A 13436-nucleotide genomic window follows, 5' to 3' on the forward strand; every position below is an offset into this window, starting at 1 on the left:
AAAAACAGCACAAAATTAACCTCTGCCAATTTTTGCATGCATCAAAATATCACAGTACAGCATTTTAAGAATTGATACAGTATCACAGAACATAACCAACATTTCTTTTTTTTTTTTTTTTACACAAGAAGAGAGTGGTTAAGTATATTTATTCCACTAATGTACTCAAGTATTTATGTTTTCTCATGCTTTATGCTTTCCATACAAACAAAATGGTAATTTCGTAAAAATACTGGTAAACATAGCCCTCAGCTCACTAACTTTGTGAGACAGAGTTAGAGAGATACCACTGGTAGAGATTAAACTGCTTGGCAGCACATAAAGCAGGTAAAATCATCATACTAGCTAAAACATTACAATGCGTCTGACATGTTTATGTGTTAGTACAGCTCCAGTGATTATTTTAATAATTTATTAATCTGCAGACTATTTTACAATTACTTGATTGTTTCACCAAAAAATTGTTAAAAAAAAAAAAAAAAAAAAAAACCTTCACAGTATCCCAGAGCCCAACATGAAATCTTCAAATAGCTTCTTTTGTCCAACTCTTCATTTACTACCATAATTGACAAAGAAAAGCAGCAAATCCTTACATTTGAGAAGCTGGAACAATTTTGCTTGAAAAATGACTGAAACAATTAATTGATTATCAAAATAGATGGTAACTAATTTTAAATAAATAGTTGCAGCTCCATGTGTTAGTAACTATGACCCAATAATTTAATATGCAGTACAGTTACTCTGACTTGGGCCATTCTGTTGCATTATGTGTGGCTTTGCTTTTGGTACTTACAAGTACATTTTGTTGGTAATACTGTTATGCTTTTATTTCAATAAGACTTTGTAAATCTAAGACTTTTATTTGTAATGGGATGTTTCTACCTATGTCAGAATGTAACTGAGTACATTTACTCATGTACTCTATGTAAGTACCACAGACCTTATCCACAGGAGCTATTTTGACATGAAATAGGGTAAATACAGGTTTTAAAATGATACTGATTAAGGTTCTGTTCCATTCAGGTCAAACAGAGTCAGGGTGCTGCTCTTGTGGAAAGGCTGGTATGGCTCTGCTACACTAAATGGAATGGGACTGTATTAGCATCATTGGTAACACCTGTGTTTACCCTACTGTTTTGATAAATATGGATGCAATGGAAAAGGTGTTTTTTTGAGGCACTTGTACTTCATTTTAGGAGTTCAGTTTCAGTTTATTCTGCTTTATCCTTCCACTCCATTCTTTCTTCCTTCAATACTTGTGGTCAACTGCTACTTTTGCTGACTCATTATACTTTTGATAAGCGTTTAAAATACAAAGCATTGTTTAGAGGAATTTACTCAATAGTGTTAAATACTTTCTTTCTATATATTAAATACATTTTACTGTCAGTACTCTTGTAGGTTACTTGGGTAACATGAATTACTTTTACTTATAATGCAGCATTTTTTTTTTCCTCTGGGCCATTTTGCTCCTTTTGCTTAATTAATAGATATAGTACAGTTTTATTTTGTGCAATTTAAAGAAATACACAAAAATGGCAAATACACAGCACAGGGAGAGGGGAAACCCAGCTGGCTTGTTTGAAACCTCCAACTAAGTCAAATGAGGTTAAAATTTCACAAAGTTATTGAAACAAAATGATCACACAGAAAATAATACAATTGATGGCAGACTAATAATAACAATATATGTATGATAGCAACTACGATAATAACAAACAACAATGAAAACAATATCCATTTAAAATGGGATCTGAATTGAATGATTCTGGAGATCTCTTCCATTGTGTCTTTTTACTTTGTGTTAGGGCTACTCCTCCACAACTGATTATTTCATGTAGGCTAATTTAAAAACCAGTGCTCCTCGTCTGCCACCATTCCCGTGTGTGCGCTGTAGGTCTATTTATGTTGTCAACCGTCAGTCCTTAGGACACCAGTGTCATGCCGTTTCAACAACAACACAGTTTCCACTAATACCAGGAGACAAGAGGGCAACATTTGCCATTTAAACGGCTCTTTTCATTTGAATAATCTTTCATAGGACGTGATTAAAGCTCGGCTCCTCTCTCTGACGTAAGCGAGACTGTCATTAGGTGAGTCTCGCGCAGCCTCTCCTCTTCCTCTCGCGCCCCTCCTGCCTGCTCGTGAAGATAAGATGAAACCGCTCGCTGTCATCATCACCAGCGCCCCGAGAACCTCAGACCCGCGTAAGATCTCGTGAGATGTTTCATTTTAACGTCAACCGTGATATTTTCCTGACCGTTATTAAGTGTTTTTGTACCTACATTTAATCAGATTGTCACAACAGCGGCGCTGTCACATTAGAAAACATAGCTGTTTTGTATAAGGTGCGCAAATCAGAATCAACGCGTTCAAATCTCGCGAGTGTTCAGCAAATCAACGGTTCTCTTCTGGACACGACCGAGAAAGAGAGAGAGAGCTCCAGCTCGCCCTCCTCCCTCCTCCTCCCCACCTAACAACAACCCCAACCCCGCAGGCTCGAGCACAACGACCCCACCCCCCAATCCCCTCTGAGAGCGGAGACGGAGCGAGAGAGGCGCATACAGAGTCACGGAGAAAAGACGGTTTGGGGATCCCGGCTCTGTTCTGCCCTCAATCCGGGCCTAATGCTGTAGCAGACCGCGGGGAGGAGAGCTCGCAGAGACAACGCAGTGATTGAGAGTCGGTGAGCTCGGTGAGGGACAGGGCGGACCGACCGGAGAGACGACGGGATTGCTCATTCGCCTGGAAACATGGGATGTACACTGAGCGCCGAGGAGCGCGCAGCTCTGGACCGGAGCAAGGCCATCGAGAAAAACCTGAAAGAGGACGGGATGGTCGCCGCCAAGGACGTCAAACTGCTGCTGCTCGGTAAGAGAAGCGCCTCTCCGGCGGCCGCGGGGCTGCGGCGGCTCGGTGTGGTTGTGGTGGGACTGCATGGGGCGGAGGTGCTCTCCGTGGTACTGATTTCACTGCCGGCTCTCACTCTGTCTGCCCTCCGTTCTTTACAGGCGGCGGAGAGTCCGGCAAGAGCACCATCGTCAAACAGATGAAGTAAGTGTCTTTTTTTAGTTTTAGTTTTTTGTTATTTTAACCCTCTCCGGCACAGCGGGAGTAAAAGGCCCGAGATTGCGCCTCCCCTATCTGTGCTCAGGCAGGTTGAGCCGCCATGTTTCGAGAGGCCGTAGCCCCGGAGGAGAGCCGGTGACTCGAGCACCTCCTGCAGACCGACAGTGAGGCTGCGGAGGCCGCACCGGTGCGTCCCAGGGTGCTGTTCACTGCCTGGGTGCTGAAATGTAGTTAACGAGGGTTTCACTTGACTACAGGGAGTGTGCGACTGGGAATATGTGGGTGTTGTTCCTCTGCGCGTGTGTGTGTGCGTGTGCATGTGTGTGTGTGAATTACATTGAGGTCACTACAGCTCCATTAGTGAATACCTCTGCTTTTAATCTTAATGGCTTTAAGTGCCCGATATCGCCGGGAGTACTTTGCCTATAAAGCGGATTTACGCAGAAATATGGCTTCTAAAACCGCATCCCTGTCTAAGCTAAATCACTCTTTGATGTTTTAAATCACTGTTGTTGTTTTTTCTAAACCTCTTAGTTAAGTTTCTAGATGTTTCAGTGCGGAAAAGGCACCGGCCATTGTATATTTTGTTTTGTGAAGCATCTCTCCCAGCTTTTTTATGGGTAGCTCCTTCTGCCTCCGTCCTGCTCAGCGCATCCCGGCCTGCAATGCACTGACTGCACCCTCCCTCCTCCTCCTTCCCTCCCTCCTATCTTTCCTCCATGCCCTGCTTCCTCTTCTTGCCTTTACCTCATTACCCTCCCTGTGCTCTCTGCTGGTTCATAACTCACTGCTCTGTCCTCATCACAAGACACAGGGCCAAATGGTGTTTACAAACACCTTTTAGGGTTTGATTTAGCCTAAGCAGGCAGGAGTTGGATGGGTTTTTATCACACACTGTGGGTCATAAAGTTTAGACATTGGTGGACACATTTAGCATGCACTCATCATCTTCACATGCTGTGCAGGTTAGCATAACGGTTGAGAGTTTCTATATATTGTTTGAACCAGGCCTCTGTGGTAGATTCATGACTGCAGTGAGAGTGAAACTACACCTGTAGTTTCACTTCCATTGCAGTGTGTGTGCATGAGAGCGAGTCTGAAAGGCCACAATAAACCTTAAAATGGTCTGGAAATGTCACCTATAAATAATTAAATATCATAGCTGAAAATATGTACACAATGAAGCAGATTTGGCGTATGGCTTATATGAATTAAACAAGAAGAAACTTCACTGATGGGAGATGTGTACTCACTAACTACGCTCTCAGTCTGCAGCTGCAGAAATGTCAGTGGTGTCTATTTTTACACTTTTCTGTTTTTTTTCAGACACTGTGTTAAGTTAAGTTTTCATCAATCACACAAACTTTACAGAGCTGAGTCAATTAGTCCATCAAATTAAACATTTATCTCGACCAATTTTGATCATCTATTAATCATCATGTCTCAAGCAAAAGTGACAAAAATTCACTTTATTAAATGTGAATGATTTCCTGGTTTTCTTTGTTCTCTGAGTATCTCAGATACCTTTGAGTATTGGATGGCTGTTGACAAAATGACAAATTTGAAGAAATCACTTTGGTGTCTGGGAAATTGTGATAACCATTTCTAACTACTTTTCAAAGAATATTTTGGACCAAACAATTCATTGAGAAAATGATCATTCAATAATGAATGTAATTGTTAGTAGCAGCCTTAATTATATATTAATTATTTCTGTTTTTCGCTTATGAGGCCCTTTCAATTCTCATCCCTAATTACATTTGTGCATCTTGCACACTCTGTGCGCACAAAATAAAGATTAAAAACACCTCCACTTCCCAGGAGAGAGGAGGGTTTCCCCCAGGAGATGTTCAGCAGAGGTGGTAAACTACCAAGATCCTGACGCATCTGAACACACACCTGAACAACAGTCACAATCATCATTGTAAATAATCTTTTAAATTATTTTTATCAGCAAATGTACCAAACATTTGCTGGTTCCTGCCTCTTAAATGTGAGGATTTGATATTTTTCCCTGTCTTACATAATAATAAATTGAATATCTTTGGGTTTTGGACTTTTAATCGGACTAAACATTTCAAGATGTTACCTTTGGATGTGGAAATGTCTACATAATTTCCTGATATTTTATAGATAGATGGATTAATTGTCAGATTTAGTGAAAATAAAAAATAACCATCAGTTGAATTAGCTAAATATTTAATGGCCTTTGCTGTGTTAATATTGCATCTCCGCTCCTTTTCCCTGAAGGTTAGTATTTTATCTGTCATGATTTTTACGATGTTGGCAGAGGTCATCGAACTCTGTTATAAAACATATTTTCATAACGTGCACTGATGAGATGAATAAAGGTAAAAAAAACATCCTCCCTTAGTTTTCTCATCATCAAACATCAATCTCTGATCACAAACTAGGTGAAGAGAAGCTGCTGAAGTTTAAATGTGGGTTGCAGGTCAGTTTCAGGAGGATTCAGTGCGTATGAGGTCATGGCGAGGTAGTGCTGATGGATAATTTAATGGTGACTAGATTGTGAGGCGTTTAACTGTTTCGTACTAAATGTAACAGTAGAATCCTGCGTGGTGTGATTGATTAGTGCTCTGACTGATTCCACTCCATTGACCATCATAAATTATAAATGGCTTAGATATCACATTACTGACCAATTACAGATCACAGACTGAGAACGTGATCAATTCCCATCCCATTATACACCGACACACTTAAAGATGCATTTTAGGCAGAGATGGTGGGAAGAAGAAGGAGAGGACTATCAGATTTATGTGTTGTGTTTAATGGCAAGAAGACAGGAACCGCTTGGCACACATAGTGGAGCTTTTATTGTGAAAAGACAATTGTTTAGGTCTGCAGGAACATATAGACATGTGTGACTTTTTCAGTTTAGTCCATGCTTGTGTCTAATATCTGTGTGCACATGCAGGATTATCCACGAAGATGGTTTCTCTGGGGATGACGTGAAGCAGTATAAGCCTGTGGTCTACAGCAACACCATCCAGAGCTTGGCAGCCATTCTTCGAGCCATGGACTCCCTGGGCATCGAGTTTGGAGACAAGGATAGAAAAGTTAGTCCTACATTCATCCGCCAGCTGGAAACTGAGATTTTATTCATATGACCTTGAAATTTAGGGGTTGAAATGTGATATAACGTACTACTGTGTTCTTTGGACAGATCAATAATACAAGATATTGATATAAATCACATTTTGGATTCAGACATCTAATTAGGGATATAACAGCACCAGAAACTCAAGGTACAAAAACACTGCAATAAAAAGTCCACAATACAATATTTATTGCAAAGGAAAAAAATAAAGAGAAAACACAACTTGAAAAAATGTCCGTTATAAAATAATAAATCTAATGTTTACTGCATTTTTCACTTGTATAAAATGTGTTCTTATTTCTGTCTTTAGTAAATTAGAATAAAAGTGGCCAGCTGTGACCAAAGCATGTGCAAAAAATCAGCATGAATTGTCTTCGGAAATGAATGTTTGAATTATTTGTGTACAACTGCAAAACAAAACTATGCAGCAGTCAGTAGCTGTTCTTTTATTTAAAATTAAGTAATTAATTAATCAATTAGTTAACCATGTAATACTGAGGCAGATATCGCCATAGTCTGGTGTGGTACTGAAACATTTTTATAGTGATATCTGATATATTGATAAATCCCTACATCTACATCTAGTTGAACAACCTTCACATACTGGATGATCTGAATTTGTCAGTTTTGAATATTTGAACATTCAAATTGTTTTGTGGTGCTAATTTAAAAAAAATACTGTTACAACAGGTGATACATAATTAATGCTGAATATAATAAATAATAAATGTATCAGTGTTTTTGTTATCTTTATCCTGATCTTATGAAATGTATTGTATTCCAGGCGGATGCTAAGCTGGTCTGTGACGTTGTCAGTCGTATGGAGGACACAGAGCCGTACTCTGCAGAGCTTCTTACTGCTATGAAGCGTGTATGGGCCGATGCTGGGACCCAGGAGTGCTTTAGCCGCGCCCGAGAATACCAACTCAATGACTCTGCTCAATAGTGAGTGGAGAAAAAAAAGATTATGATAGCCTCCATTTGCAAAAAAACAAAACAAAAATAACAAAAAAAACCCCACCTGTCATCTAATCCACATTCTTCTTGTCCTTCTTGTAATCAGCTACCTGGACAGTCTAGACCGAATCGGGGCAGCAGACTATCAGCCCACAGAGCAGGACATCCTGAGAACCCGAGTGAAGACCACTGGTATCGTCGAAACCCACTTCACCTTCAAAAATCTCCATTTCAGGTAGCATACATGATGATGATTTGGCCTTTGTTGTTGGCAGTGTGTCTCAGATTAGCTTCAGGGATTATAGTTTTGTGTCTGCATTGACTTCTTGCTCTTTTTCCCAGGCTGTTTGACGTGGGCGGTCAGAGGTCAGAGAGGAAGAAGTGGATCCACTGCTTTGAAGATGTGACGGCCATTATCTTCTGTGTTGCTCTGAGTGGATACGACCAGGTGCTCCATGAAGATGAAACAACTGTAAGTATGACTCGGCTAATCCAGTCTGAATCACAAATTCATGGTGAGGCTTTCACTGATGTTAGAGGCAGATATCAGGCTGTCCTGGTGGCCTATAGTCGTTTATATACGTATGACATATCTGCAACATCATTCATTCATTCAACCTTTATTTAAAGCTCAAAGAATTATTAAAGGCGTGACCACATTTTCAATGATGTTTAGACTACAATTAAAAGAGAATAAATAGACACACAAAATTGGAATAATGGTGATAATAATTAATGAGAAAGCCCACAGTTATCTTCAAGAGCAGGGTAGTTTGTTATCATTGTTTTGAATTTATCTACAGATACAAGTGTGCAAGTGTGTGCAGCATAATAACTGAAAGTTTTCCCAAATTTAGTGTTTGCTCACAGGACTTTGAGCATCAAATAATGACTATAAGACCAGTTTAAGAAGGAAGTGATATATGATGTCAAGTTGCCATTAAAGGGTTAGTCCTGTATCAACAGTTCAACTCTGGCTGGAGACTCTTAATGCATTGATGTCCTCACATTGGCTCTTTGTCCCTCCCTTTATCCCTCTCCAAGTCCCATCTGCTTCTCTACTGTTATCTGTCTATTTGAGGCAAAATGCCAAAAGAAACATCCCAAACATCGATAACAGCAGATTGTCACTGCCAATAGATTTTAATTCACTTTCACTATCTGCTCAACAGCCTCTATTCTCAGACTCTTGGTTTCAATAAAGAAAAATGTCCTTTATGGGACCTAAGTGAAGCAAATTAAATGATTTGTATTGCTAATGTGTGAGCATATTGTAATGTAATTTAATAAATTAGACCTTCCCCAACTTTCTCAGTTGCCTGTAACAGCCTGTAGACTAATTCCTACAAAGGACATTTTTTACGAGGAAAGAACGCATTCCCGAGTGCCTTACCTCTCTTCAGTGCTGACGCCCATCAATCACGTTCAGTCTCATGTACGTCACGTCACTGTTTTGGCTGGTGCCCAGACTGCTGCTGAGTGTGACTGTCACCAGGTTGCTGACTGCAGTTCACTTAATGGCTACTGGTGTCATTAATAACAAAAAGGTTCTGAAAATTTTGCATGATACTTTTAAAGCTATAATATGTAACATTTATATATTAAAATGTCTAAAAATGCTAGACATGTGTTATACATTTTGTTGAGTTGTGTAATTGGGTCATCCCAAATGTTTCCAGCAATGTTAAAACCGTGAGAAATCCATAAGTTATTGAAGGTAAAGGCGTGTTTCAACGTCAGATATATCAGAGAGGGAGGAAGGAAGTAGGCGAAGGTGACTAAATCTTTAATTCATGACCTCGTCCGTGAACATGATTTCAGCTTGAGTCATGTCAGATAGATTTTCATCAGCTATGGTGGCTGTTTAACAGTGAAGAAAACAACTCCTATAATCCCACGCTACTTCAGATTGAATCAAACTTTGTCTTTTGTTATTGTTTTAATTTGGGGAGACCCCTAGCAGCAGAATTCAGATATTGTTAACAGTAAAAAAGATGTCACCACCACCAGGAAACTCTTTCAGGACAGCAGAACCACCACTACTACCTCTAATAAACTGTAAAATCAATTTTTAAATTTTTCAGGTTTCTTCTTCTTTGTTAAAAATTATATCCGTGTCTGTTTTATGTGAGACAGTTGCTTAGGGTTGGGTTGAGAGGAAAAATATGAATATTTTAAATATTCATTTGTTCGGCTCTCCTTTAATATTCAATAAAAAACACTATGGAAGATAAAACTTATAAAATCATAACTGTTTCCCCAAAACAAACCCTTTGATATTTATCAGTTACACATTAAAGCTACTACAAGGAAGTTTCATATCGTGTTGATTTTCAAAGCCCCTGTGGACAAACGCAGTAATGTTTCCACCATAATAACCTAAGGCCGACTCCTTTGGTCTGCACGCTGTAAAACATTTCATCTGATTTCAAGGAAAATCCAGCCAATCTGATCCAACCTAACCTAGACCCCTATTTGAGGACTGCTTGATTAAGGCAGGTAATGCTGCAGTGCTGCTGTAAATTCTAGTTCCAAATGATAAACTTACCAAATTACACAACAGGACAAACCCTTAGGGAAATAATGGACTAATTTCTTGAATGTTCACTGACAATAAGATGGCAAAAAATAAAAAAAATAATGTTTAAATTAGATTTTTTTTGTTGCTGTTCTGTGCATTCTTTCTATGAACAGTTCAGAAAAACTAAGTTACTAACTAACTAAACTAAATGCCTAATAAAACTGTGCACATTTCTGAAAAAAAGAGAAAAGCCTACCTAGAGGCAGACATTAAGAACAGAACACCACCCGTCAATCTCTGAATTACTGAGGTTCTATATTCAGTACTCAGAATATGTAAACACCTCAGAATAAAACGGCGATTAAGATTTACATAAACATTTTAAATCTAATTCACTACAGTCAGAAAGTAATGCACAGTAGAGCTGAACTGTTTGCCTTCTGTGCTGTTTTTAAAGCAGCCACATGGAACTTTCATATTATGTGGTTTTTGGAGTTCCCTGTGGACAAAATCCATGTTTCCTCCGCCATAACCACACAATAAAGCATCAAAAATAAAATTATACATAGTAAAATCATTCCCTTCTTCATTGTAACTAGTAAATCTACTACTCACCGTAACTTTGTCTGGAAAAATTAACACAGACTAATTTTATCTGATTTTAAGGAGAATTTGTCTTGGCAGCAGGCGTTAAGAATGACTATGTAGAAAAAGCCAGTCTTCTCACTGATAGCCTTGTTTGCTTATGTAGGTCATATAAAAGCATCAGTATTAAATTGAGACAGTTTCATAACCGGTTAAAAAAAACAGTTGTTTTGTTTTAACCCTACATACATATCCTAAGTTAGTCTCCTCCAGGCACTCTCCTCACTGTAACACTAACCACATGTTTATTATTCTTGCAGAACCGCATGCATGAGTCTCTCATGCTCTTTGACTCCATCTGTAACAACAAGTTCTTCATCGACACCTCCATCATCCTTTTCCTCAACAAGAAGGATCTGTTTGCTGAGAAGATCAAGAAGTCACCGCTGACGATCTGCTTTCCAGAATACACAGGTGAGTCCCCGACTTTCAGGTGCTGCTTCCTGACACAACGTGGTGACCCTCAGTCCCTCACGCTCTTTTCTCTCTCTCTGTCTCCTCCTCTTGTCTCCAGGTGCTAATACTTACGACGATGCTACTGCATATATTCAGGTTCAGTTTGAGAGTAAGAACCGCTCTCCCAATAAGGAGATCTACTGTCACCTGACCTGTGCCACAGACACAGGGAACATCCAGGTAGTGTTTGATGCCGTCACTGACATCATTATCGCAAACAACCTTAGAGGGTGTGGCTTATACTGAGGCCTGGCCAAGCACAGAGGTTGTCATGGAGAGTATGAGGTGTTAATAATGATAATTTTGATGATACTTAAACACATAAATATGTAATTCTACACGTCCAAAATGGACCCAAAGAGCTGCCGTCAGACACCACACTGGATTTATTGCCATGATTTGTTCCCTTCCTCTTCTTTTTTGATTTCACTATACATCCCCAGTTTTGTCTTATAAAATAATGTGTTTTTGAGCTGAATGTTTCATGTTCTGTTGATGACCGTGTCAACAACTCGTAAGGTCAGAAGAGGCAGCACCAGGGGTATATTCAGCTGGAGCCTCACAGCCCAGAAATGCAACATGAGGAGTGTGCAATGTGATTTTTAACCACGGCGTGGAACAACGTCCCATCTTTTATGTTACATTTTATGTGCGAGTCTCGAGGCATTTTTTTTATCCGTACTGAATATAGCCTGTTGTGCTCCGTTTTCAAGAGCTGCTGTGTGTATGAAGGTGGAGATGACGATGTTGTTGGGGAGGTGCTGAACTCGTGGCTGAGGGTCATGGTTGGAGAAGGAGGCTATTTTAACTTTGAGTCGGGACAAAGATCCCCTCTCCTTCAGACCCACACATGACTGAGTAGCCTGCAGGTCTGTTCCACTCTCTGTCTTCTCTTTGGCTTCAAAACATAATGAAAGAGAGGGTTCTTCTGTTCAGAGTGGCTGCCCGACGCCATTGGCCTCCTGTAGTGTGAGGAAATGCCTATCAGCCAATGATATCTAAAAAAAAAAGAAATACGTCATATCGGTGCCAACCATCTGACGACAGATAGGGGATTAGGATCAGAAATCATGGGTCATGTTCATACTATCAACTAATATTATTTAAGTAACAGATATATCATTTTATTATCATCGAATGATTTATTTATTTAAGCCTCATGCCCTACATGCCTCCTCCTACCTCCTGATATCCCGTGCCACATTATTTATTTCCTGACATGAAAAACTTGGGGGAACGCGATACCTTGTCTACGGTTCAGAGGGTAGAAAGCAGCCCTCCAATGACATCTTGTTCTCCGTGTGGTGCTTTAACCCTTCGATGTGAATCTGTGTAGAAATAGAAGACTGCACGAGGAGAACAATATCATTCGAGGCAGCCTCTGTCAGGGGGAGTCGGGGGTTTTTCCCAACCCTCGTCTCCCCCTGATCAGTAAACAGGGAACCATAATCCCCCTCCGTCTGTCTGTCACGTTTCTCTTGTCACAGAGAAAAAGTACAGCTCTCCATTTTCACCTGTGCACCCAGAAACTCATCTTCCCATCCCTGTATACTCTTATCTATCACATATCAGTCCTCATATCCTATTCTCCATTTTCACCTTAAAAAGCACCGTACTGTATATATATTATGATTATACCAGATTTTTTTTTTTTACTGTGAATGTTTTTGTGCTGCACCCCCATCCTATTTGGTAGTTTATTGGTTGCTCTCATGTGGAATGTTTGTGCTGAGCCAATCGAATGTTGTGTTTACATTAAAGCCACACTTTTCCTAACTACTCCTGCATTTGTCGTCTGAGTCTGATTACAAAGTCAATTTTTACTTGTTCCTGTACAAATTGTTTTATTTATTAGTGGTTATTGAAGAACAAAAAAGACTAAACTTAAATGCCATGTTTAATCTAGGGCTGTGACATCTACAGAATATCAGAAAATAGAATAAAATGTCCAGCCTAGTTATTTTAAGTCCAACGTGATGTCTGTAAATGTCTCATTTTGTTGGTCCAAAACCCAAAAGTACTCAGTTTATTAATTCAGAGAAAATGGAAATCTCATATTTGAGATGTTCAAAACAGCAGTTTCTGTCATATTTGCAAAAAAAATTACTTGAAGACTAATTATCAAAATAATTTCATTCTTTTTAACTGGGAAAGTGGGTTGTCAGATTTACTAGCCTGACATGAAATTTTACTTGCCCTGGGCAAGCTGGCAATCCTTATTGTTGAGTCCCAGAAGGTGAGAGGAATAGTTGATGCAGATTTCAACAAATTATTTTTAAGACTTTTTAAGACCTTTATGAATGCAATTTAAGACTAACTTCACTTCCATACTGGCAAAGAAGTACACGCACAGTGGTTGTGTAGTTGTTTAAGTGTGACCAATAATATTTATCCCACCAAAACACATTTAAAACCAAGACTGAATTAAATCTTTATAAAAGTAACATTTAAAGAGGAAAAACTCACTACTCAAAATGCTATAGCCACTATGTCCTCCTTTGAAATTTCTTTTCTGGACCGTATCTTGTGGTATTTTTTGCCTGTTTCACCTTAATTAGAGTTCAAATGAATGCCAAACATTTACCGAATGTGTTAGTGTCAGTCATTAATGATCTTTTAGAAGGAGTAGATGATTATAACTGTTAAATTGAGCAGTATGTGAGTGGA

General features: G+C 39.3%; 1 protein-coding gene across 1 annotated transcript; it reads left to right on the plus strand.

Moving 5' to 3' along the window:
- The first annotated feature begins 2501 nt into the window (after nucleotides 1-2501).
- On the plus strand, nucleotides 2502-12548 carry gnao1b (guanine nucleotide binding protein (G protein), alpha activating activity polypeptide O, b). Its single transcript, XM_084718189.1, has 8 exons — nucleotides 2502-2871; nucleotides 3012-3054; nucleotides 6008-6149; nucleotides 6975-7135; nucleotides 7254-7382; nucleotides 7490-7619; nucleotides 10574-10727; nucleotides 10828-12548. The coding sequence occupies exons 1-8, from the start codon at nucleotides 2754-2756 to the stop codon at nucleotides 11013-11015; spliced, it is 1065 nt and encodes a 354-aa protein (XP_084574315.1). The 5' UTR covers nucleotides 2502-2753; the 3' UTR covers nucleotides 11016-12548.
- Nucleotides 12549-13436: the final 888 nt, after the last annotated feature.

This window comes from Lutjanus erythropterus, chromosome 1, assembly GCF_056507025.1.
Source record: "Lutjanus erythropterus isolate fLutEry1 chromosome 1, fLutEry1.hap2, whole genome shotgun sequence".
NCBI classification, from domain to species: Eukaryota; Metazoa; Chordata; class Actinopteri; order Lutjaniformes; family Lutjanidae; genus Lutjanus; species Lutjanus erythropterus.